Below are 27,771 nucleotides of genomic sequence, written 5' to 3' on the forward strand. Positions count from 1 at the left end.
GACATTTTTGTTTTTCGTTAAAATAATAAAACAAGACACAATAACCAATTCAGTTTAATAATGGTTTATTTAAAATGACAATCATAATATATTACAGCAACATACTTTGGCACCATTCACAATTTATATACTGGATCATTATATACACAATATTTACATTTTTGGCAAGCACAACAATGATTACATATTAATCACTGTATTTTAAACGTAAAGTGTGGAATTTATACGTATTTATTTGTAATAAAAATAATTACTGTTTTAGGCCGTATACATTGGTTTTAAATTCAAAAGCTATACGTCAATTTAGAAAAAAAAAAGCTTATGTACGTACTAAAGCGTGGTTCCTATTAAGTTTGGTTCCCACTAGAACGTAACGCAAGGACGTAAACGCAACGCAAGCGTTTTAACCAATGACAAGCGAAGTTATAGACAGTTAGCAATCACAAGCGAATAAGCCATCGCTTGTGATTGGTCAATTCACTTGCGTTGCGTTACGTCCTTGTGTTGCGTCGCTAGTGGGAACCACGCTTTAGAGACGCAACGCAAGGACGTACGCACAACGCAAGCGAGTTTCACCAATGACAAGCGACTTTTCGAATAATCCATCGCTTGTCAACTACGTTGCGTTACGTCCTTTTGTTGCGCCGCTAGTGGGAACCAAGCTTAAGAGATTGTCTAGGCCTTTATGATAAGCAACTCAATATAACAATTTGCAACAACCAATAACACTAAAATTAAACACCATAAATCAGTTATTTTAATATCTTATATTATTTATTAAATACAATTAAATGTCCTATAAAGCTTAATATCTTTGGCACTATTAGATCCTTTGGTCGACAATGTATGCAGCAAACATGAACATACAAAAAACGTACGTCATAACGTATGCCTTTCATATAAATAGTTAAAGATATATTGGCCCCTGAAAAATAATTTTTTTTTTACATTTTTTGTTGAATATGTCATTTTAATGTCACATAATAGTTATTCACTTGGAGCAAAAACTGGATCAAACAAAAATTATTTACCTTAAAAAATTTAATTTACAGCAAAATACTTAAAATTGTCTGTGGTCAGACAATGAGTTTTTTGTTAAAATTAACAGTTTATTTTGTCTTTTGTTCTACAGAAGTGAATCATGTTATTAAAACTGAAAAATGGCATATTAAAAGTCTGATTTTATTAATTTAAATTTGTTATGATTTTGGGGGACAATACATCTTTAAGGTGAGATTAATCTTACTATTGTTTTAACGTACAACTCCGCTTCTTTAACCTCAACTCCGCGTTGGGCTGGCCCATTGTTAAAAGTATTTGGAATGCTTTTTTATTATCAAAACATTAATTATTGCATCATTTTAAACATCATTTTAAATATTGATTAAAAATGTTTATTTTTTCTTAAAAATTTACTTAAAATGGCAATTTTTGTACAAAAAAATCCAGCCACACTTAATCAATACACACTTTACGGTACATTAATATCGTACAAACTTTGGTATATTTGAATGGTGGTTAAAAAACTCACAATATTAATATTACAAAATATAGATCTCATTCCAAGTCAATTTTCTCGACATGTGTCTCTAGTCTCTTTCGTGAGTTGTCTGTGATGTTAGAACACACGATAAGCGAAATCAAAATATGATCTAACCGGCGCGGCGTACAAACAAACATTTTGAGACGCGCGCGTTTGCCTGTCCTTGTTTCGTCATACGCGAACCAATCCTGAAATGTGGTTGAAGAAAGATCTATGTAGAGGAAAAAAGGGTGTGATCGGATATTATCGAACCGTTTCAAATGACGTCAACCTGTCCCTGTCCGTCGTGGTAGGACACCTCCCCGCAATGTAAGCGTCTATTGCCATCTTCTCCGCACTTAGACCTTTCACTTCAAAACATAAACTTGCTTTTTCAAGATCGTAATTGTCAGCGTTTTCGTCTCCTAGTTCTGGATCTCCTTCCGATAAACTATCTTCCATAACATCATCTTCTACGTGGTCATCCTTGACCAAGTGACCATCGGGAGTGTCCTTAATTTTCTTGCTTCGCTTCCATTTCATTCTTCGGTTTTGGAACCAAATTTTAACCTGAAGAAAAATATAAATTAGATAGTTTATCGAAAAAAGACATTAAATAACCATAACGTTATATAATACTTTAAATAGGCCATGTCGCAATTTTTCGTAGAAAAACTTTAAAAAAATAATGTTTCCACTTATAAAAAGATAAATAATAAAATTCAATCAAACACTCATTGACATCAACCTAGTTAAATTGATTATTTTTTGCTTTAAATTACCGTTTTTTTAGGTAAATCATTTTTTTTAATTCAATTTTTGGTCAAAGTGAATAACTAAAATGGCATATATTCAACAAGAACAAATTATATTTTCAGGGGGACAATACATCTTTAACATCTTCATTAGGAAAACTGATACAAGTTAGTACAGACTAACATACCTGGGTTTCAGTAAGCATCAATGAAGTTGCAACTTCGAATCTTTTTGGTCGTGATAGATATTTGTTTTTCTTGAATTGGTTCTCTAACTCAAGCAGTTGTTGACTCGTGAAAGCTGTCCGGGGGCGACGAGACTTTCCAAGAAGCGTGTGTTGAGAATTACCTAATTGAACAAAATAGAAATAAAATGAAGGAGGTTTATAATACTGCAGTATAAATTCTTTATAATGTTTGTATTATAATAGTGTAAAGCACCCAATTTCCAGTGCGGTATCTCCACATCTATCTATTTCCGAAGTATCATATGAATATTTAGTAATACAGCATCTAATTTGTATCACATGTGGTGCCTGTATCATGTAAGGTTACTTGATACATGTGAAACACATGTGATGTATATGTATGTATTAATATTATAACCAAATATTCCTATTATACTTTGGAAATTGATACAGTGCCGAGAATCGGCTGTCTAACGCCCCTTGATTTTAACAAGATGGTTTCTTTTAGGCCTAAGCTTAGCATAGATAACTTAGCTCTTTATTTAATAATGCATCATAAACGAAGATTAATTAGCCAACCTTTGGATTTATTGGTTTAAATTCCAACAATAATCATTAAAAACAAAATGCATATAAATCGTAAGTATGATATTATGTTAATGTATTTATAGAGGAAGGAGTATTTTCTCCATGAGCAATTCCTTGACTCGGACCACAACGTAAATACAAGTACTTTAGGCATACAGTGTGTTTTATTTTAGTCGTCGTTGTTTCAGATTCAGATTTTTTATTTTTTTATTATTATTTTCGGCAAACACATTTATGAAAACATAACAATACATAAATAGCTAAAAGCTTATGCCGCCGATCAGGTGTGCCACTCAACAAAAAAGCCAAAAATAGTTAAAAGCTTATGCCGCCGATCAGGTGTGCCACTCAACAAAAAAGCCAAAACAGATTCTAGAAACTATCTAAACTGAATAACCTAACATACCACCTTCAACTGTCAATAATGAATCAAATGAGATGTATATTATAAATCAGCTAATTAACTTCAAATAATAATATTTAATCTATGAATTCATTTTCACACGACGAATTTCAGATTACTTAATAATATCCAAACCGTCTAATCAAACAAGGACAAAGAAAAGTGTTAAGAGATTATTATGTAGGTGACTTTAGCAATGGCATAGCACTCTCAAACAAAAACAATAAATACCATTAGCAATTGGGTAATGATTTTGATTAATTAAAAGTCTAGCATCGTTTATACCGCGAATTAATCTGTTGAATTATTAGTCAATAAAAATAAGGGCAGACCAGAGAACACTCTAGGCTGTTTTTTCGCTTCTAGTAATTTGCATTTTGATTTGAATTTAAATAGAATTCTTTAGTTTGGCTTGATTTGGCGCGGTGACGAGTATCGCCTTCAGCGCGATCCGCCTCGGCGTTAGATTTAATAAGTCCTCGGTGATGTTCAGCATTGCTTACAAACAAAACACGACAACAGGACAACTTAATCAACCATCTAAAAGCTATAATGCGTTTATAAGTTTACTAATTGTATTTTGCCACTTGGATGTTTTTATAAGAAATGAGGACAGACTGAAGATTTAAAGGAACACGTGCTGAACCTGACTGTTACAAGCAGTAAGACACGTTATGTTGTGTGATATAGGGTTATCGTATACCGTGCAAACATCTATCAATCAACAAGGTGTTAACTTTAGCGGCTCGGGTAATTTCTCTGATAGTTCCGTGGGTCCAGTAAGTCAGTAACAATTTTGAGATAAAAATAGAAATGGTTTAAATTGTGGTGCACAGTTTTTCTTTTATACCCTAACTAAAATTAGTAAAATATGGTCTGATGAGTTAAGTAATAAATGAGTGTCTACTTCTGATAACTATAAGAGAATATTACATTAGGATAACAGCAATAACTGATGGGACAAACGTTTTTGTATGACTCTAATTGTCCAATAACGCAACCTTTTAACAATAGTGTAGCATCCACTAAAATAAATTAATATTTAATAATTGCTTTTAATTAATGTAAATTACCGGTATGTCATCTGTGTTTATTTAAATGCCCGGTAGTGTCGCCCTAACTCAAAATCCGATCCAAGTAAAATGTGATCCAGTCAAAAATGAAAGGAACATGAAAATGAACATGAAATAAATGAAAATGAAAATGAACATAAAAAAGAACATGAAAATGAACTGAAAATGAACATGAAAAAAAACATTAAAAAGAACTGAAAATGAAAACTTTAATCGGGCAGTTTGTCAATTTAACTCGACTAAGTTCTCATGAAAAGCAATATTGAGTAATAATAAATAGGTGATGAAATGCAAAACCAGCAGCACTTAACTGCAATATTAATTTAGTTTCTTGTCGACAAATACGATCACTAGAAATGATGGCCCATAGCAATTTGACGAATCTACGCTCCAATCTAAACCAATTACATCAATTTATTTTACCCTTCCGGTACGACACGATCACTTGGTGAAAATTAAGGACAAAGCACCATTAAGTAGTTGATGCCAATTTAATTTAGAGTCATTAAACCAATGACAAGTTAAATCGTTAGGTAAAATGAATCAAAACAGAAAAATGACGAATTTGAAGTTTTTTAGATAGATAAATAGATGATTGTTGGATATACAAAAGAAAAGAGAATTTAAGAAAATTGGCTATGGAGGAAGGCATAATCCCGAGAAGATGAGGAAATCTTGTGCTGGGTATGCCTATGCAAGTATAATGGATGATGAATGATGATGAATTAAAGAAAAAATGTGTATATACAGTATAATTTGGCATGCTTTTAAATTGTGTTTGATTAAATGTTTTGTAGTCTAACTTTAAGTATATGCCGAAATCGTCCGTAATTGTTTTTTTTTTCATCAGTTAAAGCCAAGATAGAGCGAAACTCGCTAGCTTGTTAAAACGATAATGAAATTGTATAATGAACCGTCGAGCGCGTTTGTTAAATACATTTTCTATTTTCTCGTTTACGTCTATCTATAGCTTTCTAAATGTCCAGCCTTCTAAATTTATATACACCAACTGATATTAATTAGGCTCTATTGCGTATTTTAATTTCTATTAAAAGTGGTTGATCTTTTCAATTTACGCGTCAACACAAACGAGTTTTTGTTCAAAGTGTTATGTAAATGTCCGTTGAATGGTTTCCAAAAGAGAAAATTAGCAAATAAAACAAACGTGACTAAATTGCCTCGTCTGAAAATTTAATAAACGATCTACGACCAAAGCGGAAGTTGGCTTCTTTTACTCGTTGGAATAAATCAGAAACCGCCGCAATATTACTCCGGAAAAACCAAGAATGCGCGTGAAAACAAGAATACCAGGTAATTAACTTCCACAACGGGAAATAATTTTAGCGCAAGAAAGGTATTAAATCGCAATTGTGGAATTTCAGAATACAAGTTCTACTTACGACGAATTATAAGAAATTAAAATGAGACTAAATGTCAATAACGAAGATGATTGAAATCGTTTAGTGTTGTTTAAGGGTATATCGAATTACTAGTCGGCTAAAATTATTAATAAAACTTTGTAATTTTGCAAACAGATTATTGTAAACGCACGCTTGCCAGGATGACAATAAACCCGCTTAGAGTTACACAATTAATTAAAAATAAAGTATGGTAATTTATCACCGGTATATCGTATGCCATTAATAATTTAATCAGATAATAAATATATAATTTTGATTAATTGCTTGGATAATCAATTAATAGGTTTTTTTATTTATTAATATACAAATATAATTGAGTGTGTGTTAATCAAGTAATTTCGTAAAATAGGGGTCGGTTTTAGTAGGTATTTTTTCTTTTAAAAATGAATGAATGAATAGATGGTGTCCGAGTCCTTCTCGTGCGTTATTTGAAAGTAATGGTATATTAGTACACAACTATTTTGTCAACGTTCTGATAGTCGAACGATAATATTTCTTTAAAAATTAATTAATTGATATCAATTCTTATAGTTATAGAACTGTGTATTATAATTTATTTATCATTTTTAACCCATTTTCATCTAGAACGATCTCAAATCGCAGCTGTGACGTGACCGATGATGAATCGAGTTAAAACAAAAGAAATACTTTGGTCTTGGTAAGCTATCATATCTACTTATGCTTGCTATCAACAATTAATTAGTACAAAAATAAATCGTCATATTCGTATCTCAATGATCATCATGTCTAGTTACGGTAAATAGACAGAAAATCTGGCGCAAGGAGATAGCAGATTGATAAAATAAAAGCGACCGAATAAGACTTGTGTAAATTGAAACGACGATGACGCCATAATCAAACATTTTATAAGTCTAGATATTTCAATGAATATGAGAGAAAATCTGTTTAGAGTAATTATACAGATTGCATTGTTTACTCGGCGCGTTATTAACAGAAAGTAATTAGTCAATGACGGCTAATTATCACACGTCATCAGCGAGTGAGGTAAATCTACGACATGCTCTTTGACAGGTTTAGTAGTAGGCCTAATGAAGATTGCTAGCCCAAACCCATGTCAATTTGTCGTTAGGTACGTCAGCAGAATTAACCGTCTCACACGCTGCCGGCAATTCCATATGAAATGCATGGCTTAATAGGTAATCACTTTTTCGAGTTTAATTAATTGGTAAATTGCTGAAAAGTCAAGGAGAACGTGTTCTTTTGTGACATAAAGAAGCGGGTTCGTACGAAATTACTGCAGCGTGGGACCCTGATGCGAATAAGGTGGGGGAGTATCGTATGGGACCTCCATTAAATAAAAGCGATATGGGCTTCTGCGTATTGTATGGGATCAGCTTATCGTATGGGACCACCATTAAATAAAAGTGGTATGGGCTTCATTCGCGATCTTACTTCGACGACTCATCACCAACATGTGTCAATACGCTCTTCTTACAAAGTAGTCCGAACTTTAAAAGGCAGGCGATAAGTGAATGAGCATCTAAAACCCGAATCATTTCACTCTCACAAAGAACGGTAAAACAGATAATTTAATGTTTATATGTTGATTAGATTAGCTAATTGCTCTGACTGTAATTTACTCACAACCGATAAACATGTGTAAAACAATTTTCTAAATTGAGTTCTTTATCGATTTCGTCGCGTTCTTTCCATCTCGACGGCGTCGATGACTAATTTACGTTATTTTGATCAGGATGTGCTCATGCTGTGTTTTTTGATGAAATAAAAAAAAAAGCTATAATTGATTATTTTAAATAATAAGTATGGATACTTGAATTAGCTACGGTAGTTTGGTATCAGAATGCGTTTGTTAATAGTTAATACACGATTAAACTGGTCATAATATACGGACAACTTTTTGTGACAAAAAAAATGTGATGTGCCCATATATTGACATGATGATGTCAATATTCCATCATTTTATGAACATTTAAGGATTTCGACTTACCGATTTCTTACAAGAATAATGAAAAGCGAAAACAGAATGTTAATTTGTATATATAAATATTTGTTGATGGATTCAAACATGTACTACAAATGGAGAGAGGCATTATATACCAATAGATAAAAGTGTTGGTCCTCTCTCCTTCATATTTTTTGTGTGTAATGTATTATACCATATGGACAATTGTCTGAAATAAAAGTTGAATTGAATTGAATTGAATATCACTACCATATTTGGGCACAATCATCATGATGTTTACAAGTTAATACACGATTAAACTGTTCATCTACGAAACAATATACTTAAACTATATTTAAACTTTTAACATTCAAGAGTTGACTGCATTTCTTGTTGACAAACCTGTGAACATTTCTTTATGCTTTGTTCTAGTTTTGAGAAAGGTGTTAGGCCTATAATGTGATAAAGTCACATTATAATAGTTGTATGCTGTTACATAATATCGATTTATAGATGCAGAGGATGATTATTAAAGCCTCTGACGGATGATTTAAAATAAATCACCACAAACGTAAAGCTCTGTTTACACTAACAAACTAGTTTGACAAAAAAAAGTGTGATGTGTCCAAATATGGTAGTGATAGGAAATCATCATGTCCATAATTATATGGGCACATCATATTTTTTGGTGTCACATAAAGTTTGATAGTGTAGCCGGAGCTTAACTTCTAGTGCTATGAAATATTCACATACAAACAATTCCAAATTCTAGTAATTTTGGAGACGTTGCCCTAACCAAGTCAATAGATCTATCTCCTGGTAACAAGTTTATAACATGAGCCACACTTAATATAATAAGCAAGAATAAAGCTCTGTGTACACTATCATACTTTAGGTGAAAAAAAATGTGATCTGCTCATGTATGGACATATAACTACCATATTTAAGAATATCACTACCATATTTGGGCACATCACACTTCAATTATTAGTTGACTCTCACAAACAATAAATTTGTATTATTATATCGATGTTAATTTAGGTTAAATAGAGCGTCATGTGACTGTCATCAACGTAATGGGAATGTAAGAGCCAGCAAGGCCTTTTAATTCGTCAATGATACACCCGAATGATCGCTATTTAGATGTAATTACAGATAATAGAATTCGATTATAACTCATTCTGTTAATTTGTCATCGTAATTGAAAATGAAAATAATGTTGGCGGTGGATATTTGGTCTCTAATGTGAAGGCAGCCGGTTGTAGGATAATTTGTCCCACAAGATAATAAGATGATTTAATTTTCAGCTGGAGATAACGTAAAAGCCATGTCTACACTGTCAAACTAGTTTGACAAAAAATGTGTGATGTGCCTTATAAATATGGTAGTGATATGCTTAAATATGGTAGTGGTATGACATCATCATGTCCTATATGGGCATATCACATAAATTTTGATAGTGTAGACAGAGCTTAAGGACCTGGTGGCTTGGTTAGTTTGAGAATCAGACCTTGCATTGAATGTACAGTATATTCAAGATTTTAGTCTGACTTTGTGTTATAACTAATTGTACATTTACTAGTTCTAGCAGTGTTTGATAAATTGTTCTCCGATTTGGCGTAAGTGGGCGTGGACGTTAAGCTTTACATTACCGTATTAAACTTTATGTGACAATAACATGTCATGTGCCCATATATGGACATGATGATGTCATATCACTACCGTATTTGGGCATGATGATGTCATATCACTACCATATATGGACATGATGATGTCATATCACTACCATATTTGGGCACATCACACTTTTTTTGTCAAAATATTGTACGTATATTATAATTGTGTACAGTGCTTTGGGATGTTGAGACGCCTTCTAAATAAGAATTAATAAATGTATAGAGCTAGAAGTAGACTATGCACTGGGACTTACCAGTTCATTTTGGCATACAGTTCATTATATTGCCTATTAATTCTCAATAAAGTTTAAAATAGTAAGGTTAACAGGTACAATGTAGATAAACAAAGATTAAGCAGTTACAATTTGCAATATGTATCATCGTATTTGAATTTTGCAAAGCAAAGTTTACAGATAAAGTTATCAGAATGATAATGTTGGTACGTCGAATGTTTAATGACTGTTTTGGTTCCTAAACTTCGCAGGAATGTTTGAAAATATCATTAAAAACTAATTGACTTGTTTATCGTTATCAATGGGTCATGTAATAGCTATCAATCAGCAATCAAAAGCCATTGCCATGAGTGCACGTAGGCGTTAGGCCCATATGGGGTAGGCGTTAGGCCCATATGGGGTAGGCGTTAGGCCTATGGGGTAGGCGTTAGGTCTATGGGGTAGGCGTTAGGCCCATATGGGGTAGGCGTTAGGCCTATGGGGTAGGCGTTAGGCTTATGGGGTAGGCGTTAGGCCTATGGGGTAGGCGTTAGGCCCATATGGGGTAGGCGTTAGGCCTATGGGGTAGGCGTTAGGCCCATATGGGGTAGGCGTTAGGTCTATGGGGTAGGCGTTAAGCCTATGGGGTAGGCGTTAGGCCCATATGGGGTAGGCGTTAGGCCTATGGGGTAGGCGTTAGGCCTATGGGGTAGGCGTTAGGCCTATGGGGTAGGCGTTAGGCCTATGGGGTAGGCGTTAGGTCTATGGGGTAGGCGTTAGGCCTATGGGGTAGGCGTTAGGCCCATATGGGGTAGGCGTTAGGCCTATGGGGTAGGTGTTAGGCCCATATGGGGTAGGCGTTAGGTCTATGGGGTAGGCGTTAGGCCCATATGGGGTGGTAGGCGTTAGGCCCATATGGGGTAGGCGTTATAGGCCCATATGGGGTAGGCGTTAGGCCCATATGGGGTAGGCTTTAGGCCTATATGGGGTAGGCGTTAGGCCCATTTTTTCGTTTTTGTAAAGAACAAAACTTGTAACACTCATATCAATCCGTACCTGATTATTCCAAACCTTTCCCTCGTAGATGAATGAGGACAATTTTGTTTCTAATAATTCATTCGGGAAACCACCTCACGACGGACTTAAAGCCCCCACACCCCAACTGTCAAATAGTGTTCACATCAAGTCTTGTCTACACTATCAAACTTTGGGCATATCACTGCCATATTTGATAGTATAGACAGAGCTTTAATGTCCCTGTCTGAACACATTGCATTTTGGGGGGTTATGCAAAATCGACACAGTTGTCTGCTATCAGTTTGGACTTGGCTCAAGTCAATCCACTTCACATTGCATAGTTGTGTTCTATTAGCACTACAGATACACTATCTCAAAGAGGTTATTTAATGGCCCATTATTTTACTAATCAGAATCGTCATTGATTTTTAATGTGTAGTTGGTGTAGATTGGTGTCTACCTCAAGTGTTTGTATACTGTACACAACGCTCTGTGGCGGCACAGCTTACAGCAGGCGATATCAACAATATCGCGATCGCTAAACATAGCTCAAGATAGCCACAACATCGATAATTTGAGAGAAAACACATGTTTTGAGTACCATTGAAGTGCTCACTATACAATCTAAATTAACTCATTTAATATAATTAACAATGATAATGATTGCTCAACCCTTTTACTCGGTTGTTTTGTCAGAATGTGAGGCGTTAGTTTGTAGGAGGCCAACAATAAACGTACGGTAGTTCAATGTATAGCGTACATTAAAAATTAGATTTCCGAAATATTTTGTACAGAATCAAAAATGTATTATAATATTAGAATATAATATTAGAGCATGATTTATTCAAAGAACGCCAAAATTAAATAGAAAAAAAATAATAATTTGAAAGGCAAACCGCGCAGAAATGCCGAAGAACAAACATCAATTAATATCGGGCCCCACAAGAAATCTTTTTGTGTTTAGTTTAGGACATTGGGGTAATGTGTAGACAGTTATAAATCTGGTATTAAGGTTTATCGCAAATAGCTTGATTTCGCGAGGAACGTCATTGCGCAGTGCATGTTGGGAATTGTTTGGGAGCAAACGTCACGACGCGTACGTGTGTGTTTTGTTGTTGCTAGGTACGCGTCGTGATGTTTGCTCCCAAACCCTTTCCAACATGCGTCGCGTACTATTTGCGATAAACCTTATACTATTTTCATAATTATACAGGCATACTTTAGTATTGGACTTATTGTCCTACTGACGATGAGTTATAATTGGAAATGCACGAACAGCGGTATTGTTTAATATAACTCAAATTAGCAAAGTAAATACTTTATAAAACACTATGTTTGAATATGGCTTTCTTAGATTAGTTTCAACTGACATGACGTTATTATCATTTATGTTTTATTGTATGTTACTTAAGCATCATTGTGTACATTCATGCCAGACTAATTGGCATAATCAGCGTGATTAGTGATATCAATACTTGAAATGATTTCATTATTAAATAACTCATTCGTTGTCCAGGTTCTGGCTTACTAACCACTTAACAATCTAATAATCATCTCTAATTTTACACCGATTTGTAACTCTTGAGTCGTAGATCAAACCAAGTTTTCTTCTTGTTTATAGTCCGTTAACGGTTGGTTATTACCGTGTATTCGAGAGCCATCATACAAGATGTTTATAATGTATACGGTAGTTGCCGCGTAGTCAATAATTCCTTGGTAAGGTGTAATTTACCGATCAGAATGTACGTGTTTGTATTTCCAAGCAACTCGATTTATTAGTTTTATTTTTAATATTACAACTGTACATTTAACGTTGTCATGAAACATTAATTTCAATGTTTGTAGTTTTAATGTAACATAGCAATGGACGCTTTTGAAGTCCAATAGTCAATGAGTGTAGTAGGCCTATTTAGTTTTAGTGAGAATGTCTATTATGTGCGCAATTATTTAAAACGCCATTCATTCAGGTGGTATGTTTTGACAGAGTAGTGGCTCCTGGTAAATATGAATGTGTGTGTACTGTGTTACAAAAGCTCTGTCTACACTATGAAACTAGTTTGACAAAAAAAGTGTGATGTGCTCAAATATGGTAGTAATATGCTTATAATGGTAGTGCAGTGATATAACATCACCATGTCCATATTATAGGCACTTCACATTTTTGTCACGTTAAGTTTGATAGGGTAGACAGAGCTTAAGATACAATGAAAACAGGTTAAAGTTTGCGAGAGAAAACATCTAAAAGACACTATTTTAGTGACACTCAACGAATTACGCAAAGAAGGCTTTCCTTGACTTTAACGTAAAGGCGATTATTCACGTAAAGTAATATAAATTGAACGTATATAATGATTTGATTGACGTTGGTTTATCCGCAAGTCAACAAATTACTGCAATTGCGTCCAACGGAACAAATTAAAGCACTGATTGGATCATGATTGGAACGTTTGATTAAAGACTCAATTCGAAAACAATTAATTGACAATCGGCTGCAATTATACGCCATTTAGCCAGCAATTTGCTTCCAAATTAGCTTCATAGTGTATTTATTAGATTTCAGTTTAGCTAGTTAGAAAATTAATTTGATTGATGGTAATGGGTGGCGTTTGTTTGATGGCAGTTCAAGTTTAAAGCATGGTTATTACTAGAGACGCAACGCAAGGAAGTACGCGCAACGCAAGTGAGTTGACCAATGATAAGCCACTGTTCGAATAATCCATCGCTTGTGATTGGTCAAATCACTTACGTTGCGTTAAGTCCTTGCGCTACGTCGCTAATGGGAACAAATCTTAGGCTTAACGCCACGACTTAAGCGCAACGTAAGCAATTTAACTAATCACACGCGATTATCCGAACTGTCGCTTGTGATCGATCAACTCGCTTGCGTTGCGCGTATGTACGTCCTTGCGTTGCGATCTAGTGGGAACAATTTCTAAGCTTGCCATTCATCATATCATATGCTTTTTCTTTTTAGCTTTTTATCTTAATTTAGAGACCTACCCCTGATGTTACCAACATCATTGTTGTTATATTAATTTAGCTTTATGATGGGCCTTCTCTTATACAGCAGCAGCCTAATGGAATTGTTTGGTCAACAAACGTCCAGTCCCGGGTCCTGCACCTCTTGACCAGGTCCAAGATATAACTACGGGTTAATTGTTTTCTTATCATGATTATCGTGCTCTGATTTTGTTGCTGTACTCTTTACATATTGATATGGTGGTATTAAACAGATTATTCTTTTTAATCGTTTTTGCACCTGAGATAAGCAAATATACATTTAGATTTGTTGCCTCAATTAGTCTAGTTATACACAATTATAATTATTAGTTTAATATAGCAAATAATTAATCACTAACTAAACGTCGGATAGAACACGTAAATAATAAATAAGTGTTTAAGATAACTGCATAGATCGCTTTGGTTGTTATAGTATAAAATACAGGCAGATATTCGACACAGAGAACTACCCTATATGCTTAAACACGTGAGCTCCGAACATTCATGTCGCTTGGGTAGGGGGAGGGGGGAAGAGTGGTTTGGCAATAGCCCATGTAACATGAACATGATAAGTACAACATTTTAAACAACATAAGACATTACAGTGGACGTTATACGGTACATTAATTTATAAGTAACAGTAAACATGAAAGTATACCGTACTATTATCATTTATAGATGCAAGTGGCAGCTTTTCATACTATACACGGTATTTTATGAATGTAAAGCCCTGTCTACTTTCTGTCAAACTTTATATGTGAGGTGCCCAAATATGAACATGATATCACTACCATATTTAAGCATATCACATTCTTTGTCACAAAGTTTGATAGTGTGGACAGAGCTTAAAACCCTGATTGATTACAAGTAGCCTACCAATTTATAGGCCTTTAATTTGATGATGTTTATAGTTTTGACAATTTAATGTAAAAACAGCTTACTTGTAAAGTCTCCCAGTCTTGGGATAAGCATCCCACCTCGCATCCAATCAATATGGAAAGCTGGAAAGCCATGCGCCGTTTTCATTACGTGTTCATGGAAGGGATTGAGCGCCATCGGGTGGTGCGGGTTCATGAGTCCATAGGCTGCTGCTGGATGGGCGGCGTACAAAGCAGGCATCAATGCCTGTTGGCTAAAAACGGACGAAGACGCACTTGGAAGATTCAACAGTCCAGGCTTAGGTATAATACTGCTTGATATTAACGGCCTAGGCGGTGAGGTTGACTGCTGTCGTGGACTAGGAGTGTGTTGCGGTGCCCCGATCGTTGGTGAGGTAGCATTCGGTCGTGTTGGTGAATTTACCGGTGACGGTGTTTGTTTCTTTGGTGCTGCGTTACTTGAAAGCAAAGAGTCGATAGAAAACGAAGGTTTATCCATGTTCCTCTGTAGTACAATAAAGTTTTCTAAATATTTCATAGATTAATATAATATATTCAAATCAATTTGTCAAATCGCTTTAAAAGAGTCCAAACTTATTGAATTATTTGTCACTAAAATGAGAATGTAACTTCAGTGTCCGTCGTTAAATGGCATTAGCAGCAATTGAGTATATTACACAAAGATTTCCTCCAACCAATACATGTGTGATGTGAACTTGGCCTCCTCGTAGCCTTTATGACTTTCTATGATACCATCACTTTATTTCAACTAATCATCTGCTACAGTTCCTATTATTATATCACGTATAATCCAACATAACAATACGGCCCTCTGATTGGTCAGATTTATGTAAACGAATTCAATATACAAAATGGAATTGGTGGGTGGACGCATAATTAAGCCGCAAAATTATGTGTTGACACCATTGGCGAATGATCAATCATAATCGGCTTCCCTTATCTGCTCATGCGTACAAGAATCAACACTATTATTAACTGCCGCACCATTTGTTTTGTGATTTTGATCAAACTCTGTCGAGTTTGTTTTGTGTCGGTAATATTGTTTGTTTTAAAGGTTTTGACAAAACAAACGTTTTTAAAATTTAAATCATTTTTTAAACAGGTCAATGTACTGAATGAAATAATAATAATATAAATTAATAATTTAATATCTTAAATATTATTATTTTTATTATTGAATATTATGTATCATAATATGTATTTAAGTGTAAAAAAAGTAATACTGTAATAGTGGTTTGAACCCGTGACAATGCCGAATGGTCAAAACACTGACAAAACACATATTATTTACATTTACATTTCCCCGCTGTATGCTTTTCAACATATACCCTAAATTCACATGCGTCCCCGGACGCAGCTCCCTGGACTATACCATTTATCATACACCCCTGATATGACGAGCCGTAACGGTACGCGGAAAACCACGTAGCTTGTCCCACATAGAATTATAATTTGTATCTATCCTGAGCGGAAACCGCCCGTCCACTCCGCGTTATGTGTAAATGGTCATAAGGAATAACGTAGATTCTATAATGTTATTACCGTGTGAATTGGCCTATAGGCAGTTCCCGTCTTATACGTACTGAATGAAAGAACAGAAACAAAACCGAATTGTGTGTCGATATAGAGGGCGCGCTGTAAGTTGCTGTCTGCTACTTTCCATCTTTGTGTCGCATAGTATGCTTTGTAAACAGAAGTATTGAATATTCATGATTTTTCTGGAATGATAATTAGCGTATACAAGAGGGCAGCATACTAATAGATGGAATGTTACACAGGTGTAGTTCTTACAGAACGTTACATTCAGACTTGTAATCTCTTGGCACGCGTTGAGCCAGTACCTTTGACGAAATCACACTTTTTTGCCTCGACTCTTAGAACTAATTACAAGTCAAAATGGCTAATCAACAAACAGCTAATACAGCCCCGCCGCCTGACCACCACCAGCACCAGCACCAGCAGCAGCAGGGGTTACCGGGTACGACAGCAGGGCTAACATTGTTGCAAATTGCACCAACGCCAAATATGTCGCATCTTGCTCCAACAACTCCAGGCTTTCAGCAATTTCCACAGCTGCAGCTTCTACAAGGTAGGACAACATAGTTATATGTTTAACGGTTATATTAATGTATGCTATTGCTAGATATACAATCTGTAGGCCTATTATGGCGTTAATATGCGCATATTTAACTGTCATCTTAATAGTTTTATTATTTATGGGAAATGACTGTTTTATCTAAGTTCTATTTACTTGTATTGTTCTTATGTAAAAGGGTCTTACAAAAAAACGAAGCTACAGCTTTTTTATGCAGGATTCTTGTTATCAGTTGTATTGCAATTATGATGTAATTAAGGACTAAATAAATGTGGAATAAATGAATAAAATTTAGCATATTATTGATTGTTTTTCATCGACAATTATTGTTTAGAGGGATTTATATCGTCGATATTGATTCGACAAAATCCTAATGTATTTCATGTTTTCTTTATAAAATAAGTCTGAAAATATTTAGAATAACCATGCGTCACATGCTTTATATGGTCATATAAATAACTTATGTTTTAGGTCAACACATGATACATGGCCAACAAATGATTCCGGGTCAACACATGATTCCGGGTCAACACATGATACCGAACCAGCAGATGATGCCGGGCCAGCAAATGCTTCCGTACCAAACTCTATATCTACATCAAAATAACAACAACATTGGTCAACAGTTGCAACTTCTGCAGCAGTCCAGTTCGTCTAACCAACAGTTCCATATTTTACAGCATCCTCAGTTTGCTCCCGGTCAGCAATTGCAGCTTGTCCAGCAGCAACAACCTCAGTTGATCTTAGTTCCTAACAATCACTTCGTTGGCAATACTCCTCAAACTCCAGCTCATATCTTGTGTGGCACTCAAGGATCTTCATCGATGCTTCCGACGTTGTTGTTAATGCCTTCAAATACTGTAAAACATCAGAATGAATCCCAGGTACGTCACTGTATACTGTTAAGCTCTGTCTACACTATAAACGTTATGTGACAAAAAAATGTAATGTGCCCATATGGACATCACAACGATAATCTGTACAATGAACAAACGCACACACTTTCTCTTAAGCTTGGTTCCTACTTCGACTCAACAACGTAAGGACGTAGATGCACGCAAGCATGTTGACCAATGACAAGCGACAGTTCGAATAATCCATCGCTTGTGATTGGTCAAATCCCTTTCGTTGCGGTACGACATTGTGTTGCAACTCTAGTGGGACCACGCATTAATATAGATAATACTATCGACTATACATTTATATGCCAGTTCACCTTTAACCTTATTTCATTCTTGCTTTATTTTAGAAAAGCGAGAAAGATCCGGGCAACAATAACAAAGAAAACCAGAATGAAGTGACGTTGCAATCGAATGATACCGCAAGAGACTTTGCGACGGCTGCCGTTGCGTCTACTCCGCTTGAAGAGACTACGAAGTTAATGAAAACAATCTCACTGGACAACAGTTACAGCTACTTAAACTACAACCCAGACATGGAGGCGGTTCTTGAAAACACTTTGTACGTTAGTTGCGGCGATCCTAAAATTCGACCACTTCCGAAAAATCGGCCTCCATCTCCGATGTTGCCATTTTCGAATTACGGTTGTAAGATTCGCAGGATGAACCCAAACGATACCGTGTTAACTTCCGAAGACGATCAAGCAATATCTGATGAATCCACATTTACTCATGATCAACATCTTCATAGCGTCTGGATGAGTTACGATGATGAAAAGATGTTTCATTACAAACCAATCCTCGTCGACAGAAGTTCTGCTGACGAAAGCAACACTAGCGTAGGCTCTGACGATGAGGGTGATTCGTCCCATACGGCAGTAGGATTCCACTCTATACAAGAGGATGAGGCTCGATACTGTATGTCGAAAACCAACGAAACTGACGATACATGCGAAATTAGCACCGAGATTGAAAATTCATGCGATACTTCGGAAACGCATCAAGTGCGGACTACTTGCGATGAGATTGACGTCATCAGTCCCTATACAAGGGGGTTTAAGCAAACTGTTGATCAGCAGAGACAAACAGGACTGTCGCCTTACGGCACAGGAAGTAATAGTAGTGAAGGGCAAAAGGACTCGGCGTTTGAAACCAGTGACTCTAGCGATGGAAAGGCAACATACTCTCCGAAAAATGGTCAAACCGGAAGTAAGATATCAGTTGAAACTGGACCACCCCTTGGAACCTATCAGAGCATTCAGAAAACAAACAATATTTCCCCAAAACCTAACGTCAAGAAAGGAATAAAATCTTCAACAAAACAAACAACGATATCGTCAAAAGGCAAATTCTCTTCTTCTCTTCCACCACATAGAGATTCAAAGAGGAAGTCTGTGTCTCCAACGGGAACTCTGGGTAATAAGGTTCATCAGTCTATCAATGCCAAAAGAACAACGAATTCACCGGCGACAAGAAGTTTGAAAGCTTCCGGAAGATCATCTAGTCTAAGAACTGGAATAAAGGTTACACGTAAGTGAACAATATTATACTAAATATTTGGTTCTTAAGCTTGGTTCCCACTAGAGACGCAACACAATGCGTAGGGCAAAGTAAGGGATTTGACCAATCACAAGCGATGGATTTCTTCGACTGTCGCTTGTCAATGGTCAACTCGTTTGCGTGCGTCCTAGTGGGAACTAAGCTTTACAGAGGATCTAGGACGCAACGCGTCCCGTAATTTGACAAATAACGTGTGTTGCGCGTACGTCTTTTCGTCTTATAACAACCAATTTTTTTTTTATTTATTATTAATTTGTTTATTTTATTTTCAGTTCCTCTTCGTAAACCTGGAAACAAACTGAGCGAATCTGCTCGACAGCCAAGCAGTAAATTTGGATGCAGTGCAGCGCCCTCAGAGTGTAGATCTTTACGAGCAGACGGTTATCATCTTAAAAAAAAGCGAGCAGGCGAAGACGATTCCCGCCAAATTTAAAAATGAGTGTATAGTGAAATATTATATTGTATTTATATAAGATTATATAAGATTATATTATGTATAAGATCAAATGTATTTATATTCTAATCTACCTTCAAATACACAGTTTGAATAAAATGCACTTTTAATGAAGTGCACTTAATATATGTACTTCATTATTAAACCGTAGTTGGAAGTCAGTTTCTCATGGATGAGTTGATTCAATTTTCTTGAATCAACTGTTCATTGGTGGTTATTTTTATTAGATAAGGTTTAAAAAAGCAAAATGATAAAACAAGGGCTAGATAAAAATTATTGATATGTATTTGATGCTGTAATAAATGTCTAAATTGTTATATACTGTTCAAATGCATTTTGTAAAATGAATGAACATTTTTGTATTATATTAGTAAGTTGTTATAATAAATGTTTTGCATTGTTCAATAATTAGTAGTTTTGTGATTTGTTACTATTATAATTACTACACGTTTGTTGATGAATAGATTCAGTTTATTTCCGAAATGAAACATGTACAACACAACAATTTAAGAGACCATTGTCCCGGTAGCGAAATTTGTTTTCGTACATAAGTTGTGGACCCCTCGTGAAACGTCACAAAATAAACATGAATATGGATACGACTAAGAATTGAGCAAACTTCAATTCGCTAATGTAAACGCTTCTGTGGATTAGACTATGGACTTTACATGTCGATGTATGGAGTTCGAATCCCATGAGCAACCTCTTTTTACTTCATAGTAAGAGAGATTATTTTGAGGGTTAGGTTTAGTTATATTTAGGAAGGCGTACCCAACTTATCTACGAAAATCGCGTCCTGGTATACTTCGATCCACGTGATATATTATTGCAGTCTAACTGGTAAAAATATTCATTACATGAATAAAATTCCTGCAGTTCTAAGGCATATGCAACTTTGGTTTAACTGGACTTACATAGGCAGTTCAATAGGTAACGGTAATTAAAGAACACACATTTGAGATATGCGCAGCTAACCCACTGAATACCTAACTAGAAAATCTTTAAAACTAAGTACAGCTCGCATTGAACAAGTCTGGTTTATCCTTCTGGTGAGGATATATGTCCGTACATTTCATGTCCTTTTTGATACGGATCCATAGACAAAACAAAACTTGAACGGAAATATTCGTTTTCCTGCAAGTTGATGATGCTTGATGATTTTCACTGGGGAAATATTAGGCATGTTTTCAGTCTGTCAGGAACCCAGAGTCATTTGTGACGTCATCGTCATTCCTTCTGGTGGATACATATCCTTTGCGATCCGTATAAAATTGTCTGCGGCATCCAGGTCTAGTAAACGATCCTGTAGTTGAATAAACAATACTTGTTACATCTGTATGTTTGCATGTTATAATTATTATTTTATTCACACATTAACACTTGGAATTTATTCATAAATTCGGTTATGGTAGTATAGTGTAAAACCCTGTCTACACTACCAAATATGGTAGCGATATGCCCAAATATGGTAGCGATATGCCCAAATATGGTAGCGATATGCCCAAATATGGTAGCGATATGTCCAAATATGGTAGCGATATGCCCAAATATGGTAGCGATATGTCCAAATATGGTAGCGATATGCCCAAATATGATAGTGATATGACATCAAGTCCATACATGGGCGCATCACATTTTTTTGTCACATAAAGTTTGATAGTGTAGACAGAGCTTAAAGATGTATTGTCCCTTGAAACACAAAAAAATGAAAAACAAAATATTCTAAATTTAAATTGGCCATATCAAAGTAATAAAGTTATTCACTTTAAGTCGAAAATTCGAGCCAAAAACAAGAAGTTTACGTAATTAACAGGTAAATTAATTTGATTACATTTCGTCTGGAAAATTGTCACTAGCGAAAGTAAACAAAGATTTCAAACCATTAGTATGCATTCATTATGCATGATGCTAATTAGGATTGTTTACAACTCATCGCGGTTGAGAAGGTGTTTTCACACAGATCGCGAAGAAGTTTTATGATTATGCATACAGAGTAGTCAAACAAGCGCGTTGCATTATGAGATATGCTTTGATCAAAAACTTTGACTGGAAGTTATTTTTCGAACAAAAAAACGTCTGTATTTCGGTTAAATAATTTTTTTTTCGACAAATTTTTGGTGAAAGTTAATAACTATTATGATACTTCAAAATGACCAACTTTGTTTCGAAATATTAAAAAAATTGTTGTTGTTGAATTAGTCAAAGGGACAATACATCTTTAAGGCGAGAATTAAATATTACAACCATAGGTCTTACGGTAATTTATTTGGTGAAACTTACTAATATGATCGTGTACCGTTGTGGTTGCGTGACGTCTTCTAAGAAGATTGACGTCTGCGTGGCCAACTTGTCGTGTAGTTGTCGCGCCTTTTGTGCAGAGCCTAACGTCTTTGACGCAGACGATGAGGTGACCACGAGAAGTGATTTAGCATCTTCAATGAAACCTTCAAAATGAATAATAACAATGATTTAGTTTAGTTTTAATTGCTTAATTTTTATACCTTATATGGGTTAGTTATTCCAGATGATTTAAGGGGAATGGCAGACAAACGTAGCCTACCTAAGCGATCTAGGACTTTCTTCCATCGCTCTTGAACAGCTAGTCTCCGAGATCGTATTCTGCTTATCTCAATATCAACATCCATCCATTCCTACTAACACAATAATACAAATAAAATAATATATATCAATTTTAAGGTTTATCGCAAATAGCTTGATTTCACGAGGAACGTCATTGCATGGCACAATGCATGATGGGAGGGGGTTGGCAGCAAACGTCACGACGCGTACGTACAAACAACACATCACGTACGTACACGTCGTGACCTGCTCCCAAACCCTTTCCATCATGCTTCGCGCACGCTATTTACTTCCTAATCTCTAAATAATCTCTCTTAATCTCTCTCACTATAAAGTAAAAAGAAGTTGCTCATGGTATTCGAACCCCATACATCGACATGTCTAAGTCCATAGTCTAATCGACGGAAAGCGTTTGCATTTAGCAATTTGTAGTTACCTCAATTCTTACGCCACACCTTATGGTTATGACTATGAATATTTATGTATTTTGTGACGTTTCATGAGTCCCCAACTTATGTACCAAAAGAAATATCGCGGGCCGGCCCACTATTCTATAGTATATCAATCTGCTATTGATTTAGATAGGAGTTAAAATATAACACAAAAAAATAGATAAATTATTGGAACTTGCTTGTGACCCGGGTTCTTCATCCTTTCTCCTTTGAATTAAATTATATAATTGTCGGTCGTCGTCTGCTTCCATGTGTGTGACGTCATTTGGCTCACTCCATAGATTCTCGTCATCGTTAGATGTATGAGTGATGGTTTCATCGTAATAACGAGTTGCAACAGGCCTAAATGGAAAGAGAAACTTATTTAAAGCTTAATGATTCCCACTTGGACGCAACGCAAGTAAAGGCCAACTTAGACATCGTCGTACGACGAGGCCTGACGAAACGTCTTGACTCGTCGGTACTGTCTGAGTTGAATCCCGACGAGACGTCTTGAAATAGCGTCAGGCGTAGTTTTTAAGTCGTCGGGAGAACATTAAACATGTTTAACTTTCTCCTGATGACTCGTCGGGCCCCGTCGCACGACGCTGTCTGAGTTGGCCATTATTTGACCAATCACGACGTGATGGATCACCAGAACTGTTGCTTGTGATTGGCAACTCACTTCTTGCGTTTCGCCTACGACGTTGCGTAACATCAAAAAGTGAGAAACAAAAGTTTTTACGCAGAAATGTATGGGCGTATCAGCGACGCAGATATCATAATGGGCGAACGTTTGAGCGACACCATAATGGCGACTTTAAACGCCGCTCTGCTTCAGAATTATAAACATATGCAACATGCTTAGTCAGACCATACACATCAATTTCAAATAAAATGTTTGTAGGAGGCTTACTCACGAAATTAGGGCACGTCTTTCCTCTTTACTGCCTTCATATGGTGGCGTCACGGACCGCTGATAGTCACTGGGACAACAACAGAAATCCATTTGTACGAGTGCTACATAATAATGGTGGAAATTAATTAATTTAAGTTATACTACCGTATCTGTTTATATGAAACATTAAAGCTAGTAGTTTATGCTATAAGGCAGAATAAAACAACACAATTAGATGTATGTACCGGTAATTCATAAAGATTGGAATTTCCTCGAGTTTATAAATAGCTCAACAGAGTTTTCTATCTTTAACTTTTAATGTGATTAAATGGTTAATATATGGACACTCCTCCGTTTCATAAAACACACTTTATGTTAACCTTCATCGGTAATTAGTAATCAATTAGAATCAGTACTAAAAACAGCAAATTATAATAATTATGCATTGTTATTATATGAATTTACGTTCGAACAAGCTATACTATAGGCCTACTGTAAATGTTTACGGATCGAAGGTTAAAAATCACGAACACTGTTTGTTCAAAATGTTCAACAAGTTGTTGATAAAATAATTTGGCCTATTTTATAAGTCGATGTGTACAATGTTGGCACCTTTTAAGTAGTAAAATATATCGGCAGTGGATAGGGAAGAGTGTAATTTCACTTTTCCCTCAAAATACATACCTGTTGATGACTTCCTTTTTTCAAAATGTACCGTAATCGCTTTAAGTGTATCGTCGTTCAAAATATTGTCACTATCACGAGCTTGTGATAGCCAACATATCACATGCTACAACGAACTTTGAACACTACTATTATACTCACCTTAGTTACATCAGGTAATTTGGACACTTTGTGACATCATTGCCAGTGTAACATACCGATAAATTTAACACTATAGAAGTTATGTATTAAAATGTACTGTGTGCCTTTATAACATTGCTGATGTTAGTGTTGAAAACAAAACACCACTATTTCTTGTACTTTAATCGAAAGTTATTGTGAAAGAGCGATACGGTGTTGATAAATCCGCGTAGGCCAATATGAAACTCTGATTATGTTAAGAGAAATTTGTAATATACGAGACGAAGAAACACCCGAGTTTTGGTTCGTTTTCACATTATATTGGATGATTATCATCACATCAATAAAGATCTCTACTTGAAATAAAGTAAACACAATGTAAATACTCATATAGTAACTAATGCAGAAATATAGATATAAAACATCATTCTATTTGGTTACGTTCACATTTCGATGTATTTTCACTATTAGTGCAAAGAACTCCTAATTATTTTGATTACGAGTCTTACCTAATAGCATTTCCACCTTCGCGACAAAGCGCGCCCTCAAGACATATAAAAAGACCCAAATTGGGTTCATCAAGAAAATATTGACACCGTTAATTATCTGATTATCTTATCAACATTTGATTTTTGTTTAGATTTTATTAGGTAAGCATCTTCTAATTGTTATATTTTATTTTACTTTCTTAGATTAAATAATCGTAATGTGTCTTCTACTTTTCAGTTTCAGTTTCAGTTTTTATTTTCCAATATAAACAAGTGTCATGAATATAAGCAAAAATGGAAGGATGACCAAAAAAGAGCAAAGCTCGTACAGTATTTGGCCACCTTAACAAAATAATTAATACATAATACAAACATAATTGAAGCACAGGACGAGACAATACTAGCTAAACATGTTGGCATATGAACTCAAAGATAGTGCGCTATATCATGCTTCACCAAGCAAATCGTGAGTAGGTGTGCCAAAATACAGTCTTAGTTAAAATTCCGAGAGAAAGACATGTCAAAAAACTGTCCTTTCCTACAATTCGGAATATTTGTCAATTTACATTTCCTTGATATTGTAACTTAAAAGCAATGCATTAAGTTAGGCCTAGGATAACTTTTCAGTCAAAATATAGAAGAGGAAGTTAGGTAAGTTAATCTAGACTACCTTAAAATCAAATTGTATTTACATTAGTTTCTCCTCGGCTGTACTAACATTGTGTTGTAGTGTTCAGCAAACCATAGACCTTAGCAAACAATGCCGTCAGTGGCCTTCTTTAGAATTGTATATAAAGGTTGTAATAAAGGCTTAAATATCCTATTGTACTGTATTCCTAACACTGCACTGAAGTTAAGTCAACTAACAGAAAAGAACCGATATACGTAAACTTGTACTTTCATTGAGAGCATTTCTAAACTTCATCCAATGTTTCATATTTCCATCTTTTACTTTTAGAAATTGGAATTAACTACACAATGGTATCTTTTCGGTAAGTTTCTTTCTATTTCTGTTATCACTTTCCATTTCTACCAAACCAGAGAGAAATGGTAGGAAAATAAATTCCATCCTGCAACGTGTAATACGCAGAAGTGAAGTGGACAGACTGCAGATCCTCAGAGATGGGTTCAGCTAAAAAAACACAACAACATAAAAATGCATATATACGAGTGGTCTGGTGGAATGCAGGAGCATCAACACGCAGTGGCCATGAGCGGTACAGTCAATAGCCACCATAATATGTGATCTAGTATTACGGTTACAAGGACCAGTAGGCCTACCAGTAAAATGCTCTTTTTAAAATCACAAGTTTAAATTATTAAGTTTTTGTTTTCTGTTACAGATTTAAGATGCGTGTCGTCACTATTCTGGGGATTATTACTTTATCAATAATAGTATTCTTTTATTTAGATTGTAAGTATTACAATATTTCTTTAAAAATTTACATTGAAACTTGCATTTCAAGAAGCAAAGTCGATCTTATTATTAAAAATTGACGGTACAGCATTGAATTCCTAAACTGTAAAAGGAAACAAAATTTGAGGATGCCTCAGTAGTAAAGTAAAGCTCTGTCTACACTATCAAACTTTATGTGACAAAAAATGTGATGTGCTCAAATATGGAAGTGATATGAGATCATCATGTCCACATGGGCACATAAAATTTTTTTGTCACATAAAGTTTGATAGTATTGACAGAGCTTTAGACATTAACATTTGTTATGTGAACCGTATTATTAATAAATCAGTTAGAACATCAGTTAATAAAAGAGAGATTTATTTATTTGTTATTATTTAAAATTCACATTCATTCATGTTACATTATAGATATTAGACATTGTACCTATTAAATACTTTAATACAACTTATGTTTTTAGTGGACAATAGTGTAAAACTAAGGCCAAAAGATGATACATTTCCAGGCAATGTGCCCCGAAATCCATCACAGCAGACCAAACAATATGAAGAAGTCATGAAGAAAACTGTTGTTTTAACTTCAACAAACTCTGGATTTTTAGACATAGCAATAAATTGGTTGGAATCAATTAAAAAACTTGGTATACATCCTAATATAATACTGGTGGCAGAGGATGAAGAAGCATATAATACGTTACTACCGTATAACGATTCAACAACGTTTATTCGTAAAGGTACTTTGGCTCAATCTACCAACAAGAACAAATTAGTCTACGACACACCAGAATATAAGAAGCTTGTTTACAGACGGCCACGGTACATTTTAGATGAGCTTGAAAAGGATAGAAACGTGTTCTTCTGTGACGTCGACACAGTCTGGTTACAAGATCCTTTTCCATATTTCGTTGGAGACTACGATATTATTCTACAACGAGATATGTTCTTTAAGAAACACGTTGCATACTGCGCAGGAATGGTGTACTTTCGCTCATCTAACCTGGTAAACAATTTTGTTAAGGATTGGACTCAGCAGACATTGAAAGAGAATTTAAAGAGTAACAAAAATGATCAGACCATTCTAAATGCTTTATTACTTTATAAATCGTATTCAAGTACATTGAAACGGAAGGTTTTAAATTCTGATGAGTTTCCAAACGGACAGTTATTTTTCAACGATTCGAGGATTGCATATAGGAACGAAGCAGTGGTTGTGCACAATAACTGGGTGATTGGACACGATATCAAAGTGGAAAGATTCAAGAAGACTGAATTGTGGCTTGTTGATAAATTACGCAATAATTAACATTACATCATTAGTATTATCAGATAAAGATTGGTGTCCACTAGCAACGCAAGCACGTAAGTGATTTGACCAATTACAAGCGATGGATTATTCGAACAGTGGCTTGTCATTGATCAACTTGCGTTGCGCGTACGTCCTTGCGTTATGGTCTCTAGTGGGATCTAA

General features: G+C 35.3%; 4 protein-coding genes across 5 annotated transcripts; 2 read left to right on the plus strand and 2 right to left on the minus strand.

The window, feature by feature from the left end:
* Positions 1–15,629, minus strand: LOC140041079 (uncharacterized). The gene is made up of 3 exons (XM_072087464.1): positions 14,721–15,629; positions 2,466–2,626; positions 1–2,092 (listed from the first exon to the last, which is right to left on the minus strand). The coding sequence occupies exons 1-3, from the start codon at positions 15,193–15,195 to the stop codon at positions 1,787–1,789; spliced, it is 942 nt and encodes a 313-aa protein (XP_071943565.1). The 5' UTR covers positions 15,196–15,629; the 3' UTR covers positions 1–1,786.
* LOC140041080 (uncharacterized) lies at positions 6,592–27,606 on the plus strand. Of its 2 annotated transcripts, none has more exons than XM_072087466.1 (4): positions 6,592–6,608; positions 25,846–25,879; positions 26,231–26,301; positions 26,765–27,606. In XM_072087466.1, the coding sequence occupies exons 2-4, from the start codon at positions 25,866–25,868 to the stop codon at positions 27,604–27,606; spliced, it is 927 nt and encodes a 308-aa protein (XP_071943567.1). In that variant the 5' UTR covers positions 6,592–6,608; positions 25,846–25,865. The 2 variants fall into 2 exon arrangements, with proteins under 2 accessions (XP_071943567.1, XP_071943566.1); XM_072087465.1 differs by lacking the exon at positions 6,592–6,608 and adding an exon at positions 25,114–25,538.
* On the plus strand, positions 16,309–19,978 carry LOC140039913 (uncharacterized). The gene is made up of 4 exons (XM_072085506.1): positions 16,309–16,767; positions 17,245–17,657; positions 18,023–19,202; positions 19,505–19,978. The coding sequence occupies exons 1-4, from the start codon at positions 16,575–16,577 to the stop codon at positions 19,663–19,665; spliced, it is 1,947 nt and encodes a 648-aa protein (XP_071941607.1). The 5' UTR covers positions 16,309–16,574; the 3' UTR covers positions 19,666–19,978.
* Positions 20,168–24,405, minus strand: LOC140041082 (melanoregulin-like). Its single transcript, XM_072087467.1, has 6 exons — positions 24,280–24,405; positions 23,618–23,717; positions 22,898–23,060; positions 22,247–22,337; positions 21,967–22,130; positions 20,168–20,989 (listed from the first exon to the last, which is right to left on the minus strand). The coding sequence occupies exons 2-6, from the start codon at positions 23,704–23,706 to the stop codon at positions 20,882–20,884; spliced, it is 615 nt and encodes a 204-aa protein (XP_071943568.1). The 5' UTR covers positions 23,707–23,717; positions 24,280–24,405; the 3' UTR covers positions 20,168–20,881.
* Positions 27,607–27,771: the final 165 nt, after the last annotated feature.

The sequence above is a fragment of the Antedon mediterranea genome, chromosome 2, assembly GCF_964355755.1.
Source record: "Antedon mediterranea chromosome 2, ecAntMedi1.1, whole genome shotgun sequence".
NCBI lineage: Eukaryota > Metazoa > Echinodermata > Crinoidea > Comatulida > Antedonidae > Antedon > Antedon mediterranea.

Excerpts from the sequence above, each read along its gene's own strand:
- LOC140039913 (XM_072085506.1), top strand. The coding sequence starts at position 16,575 with ATGGCTAATCAACAAACAGCTAATACAGCCCCGCCGCCTGACCACCAC. Across the intron at positions 16,768-17,244 it reads ACAGCTGCAGCTTCTACAAG|GTCAACACATGATACATGGC; the intron begins GTAGGACAACAT and ends CTTATGTTTTAG. Across the intron at positions 19,203-19,504 it reads AACTGGAATAAAGGTTACAC|TTCCTCTTCGTAAACCTGGA; the intron begins GTAAGTGAACAA and ends TTTTATTTTCAG.
- LOC140041080 (XM_072087466.1), top strand. Across the intron at positions 26,302-26,764 it reads AGTATTCTTTTATTTAGATT|TGGACAATAGTGTAAAACTA; the intron begins GTAAGTATTACA and ends TTATGTTTTTAG.
- LOC140041079 (XM_072087464.1), bottom strand. The coding sequence starts at position 15,195 with ATGAAATATTTAGAAAACTTTATTGTACTACAGAGGAACATGGATAAA. Across the intron at positions 2,627-14,720 it reads AAGACTGGGAGACTTTACAA|GTAATTCTCAACACACGCTT; the intron begins GTAAGCTGTTTT and ends TTGTTCAATTAG. Across the intron at positions 2,093-2,465 it reads TGATGCTTACTGAAACCCAG|GTTAAAATTTGGTTCCAAAA; the intron begins GTATGTTAGTCT and ends ATTTTTCTTCAG.
- LOC140041082 (XM_072087467.1), bottom strand. The coding sequence starts at position 23,706 with ATGGATTTCTGTTGTTGTCCCAGTGACTATCAGCGGTCCGTGACGCCA. Across the intron at positions 22,338-22,897 it reads ATGAAGAACCCGGGTCACAA|GAATGGATGGATGTTGATAT; the intron begins GCAAGTTCCAAT and ends TTGTGTTAGTAG. Across the intron at positions 20,990-21,966 it reads AACGGTACACGATCATATTA|GATCGTTTACTAGACCTGGA; the intron begins GTAAGTTTCACC and ends ATTCAACTACAG.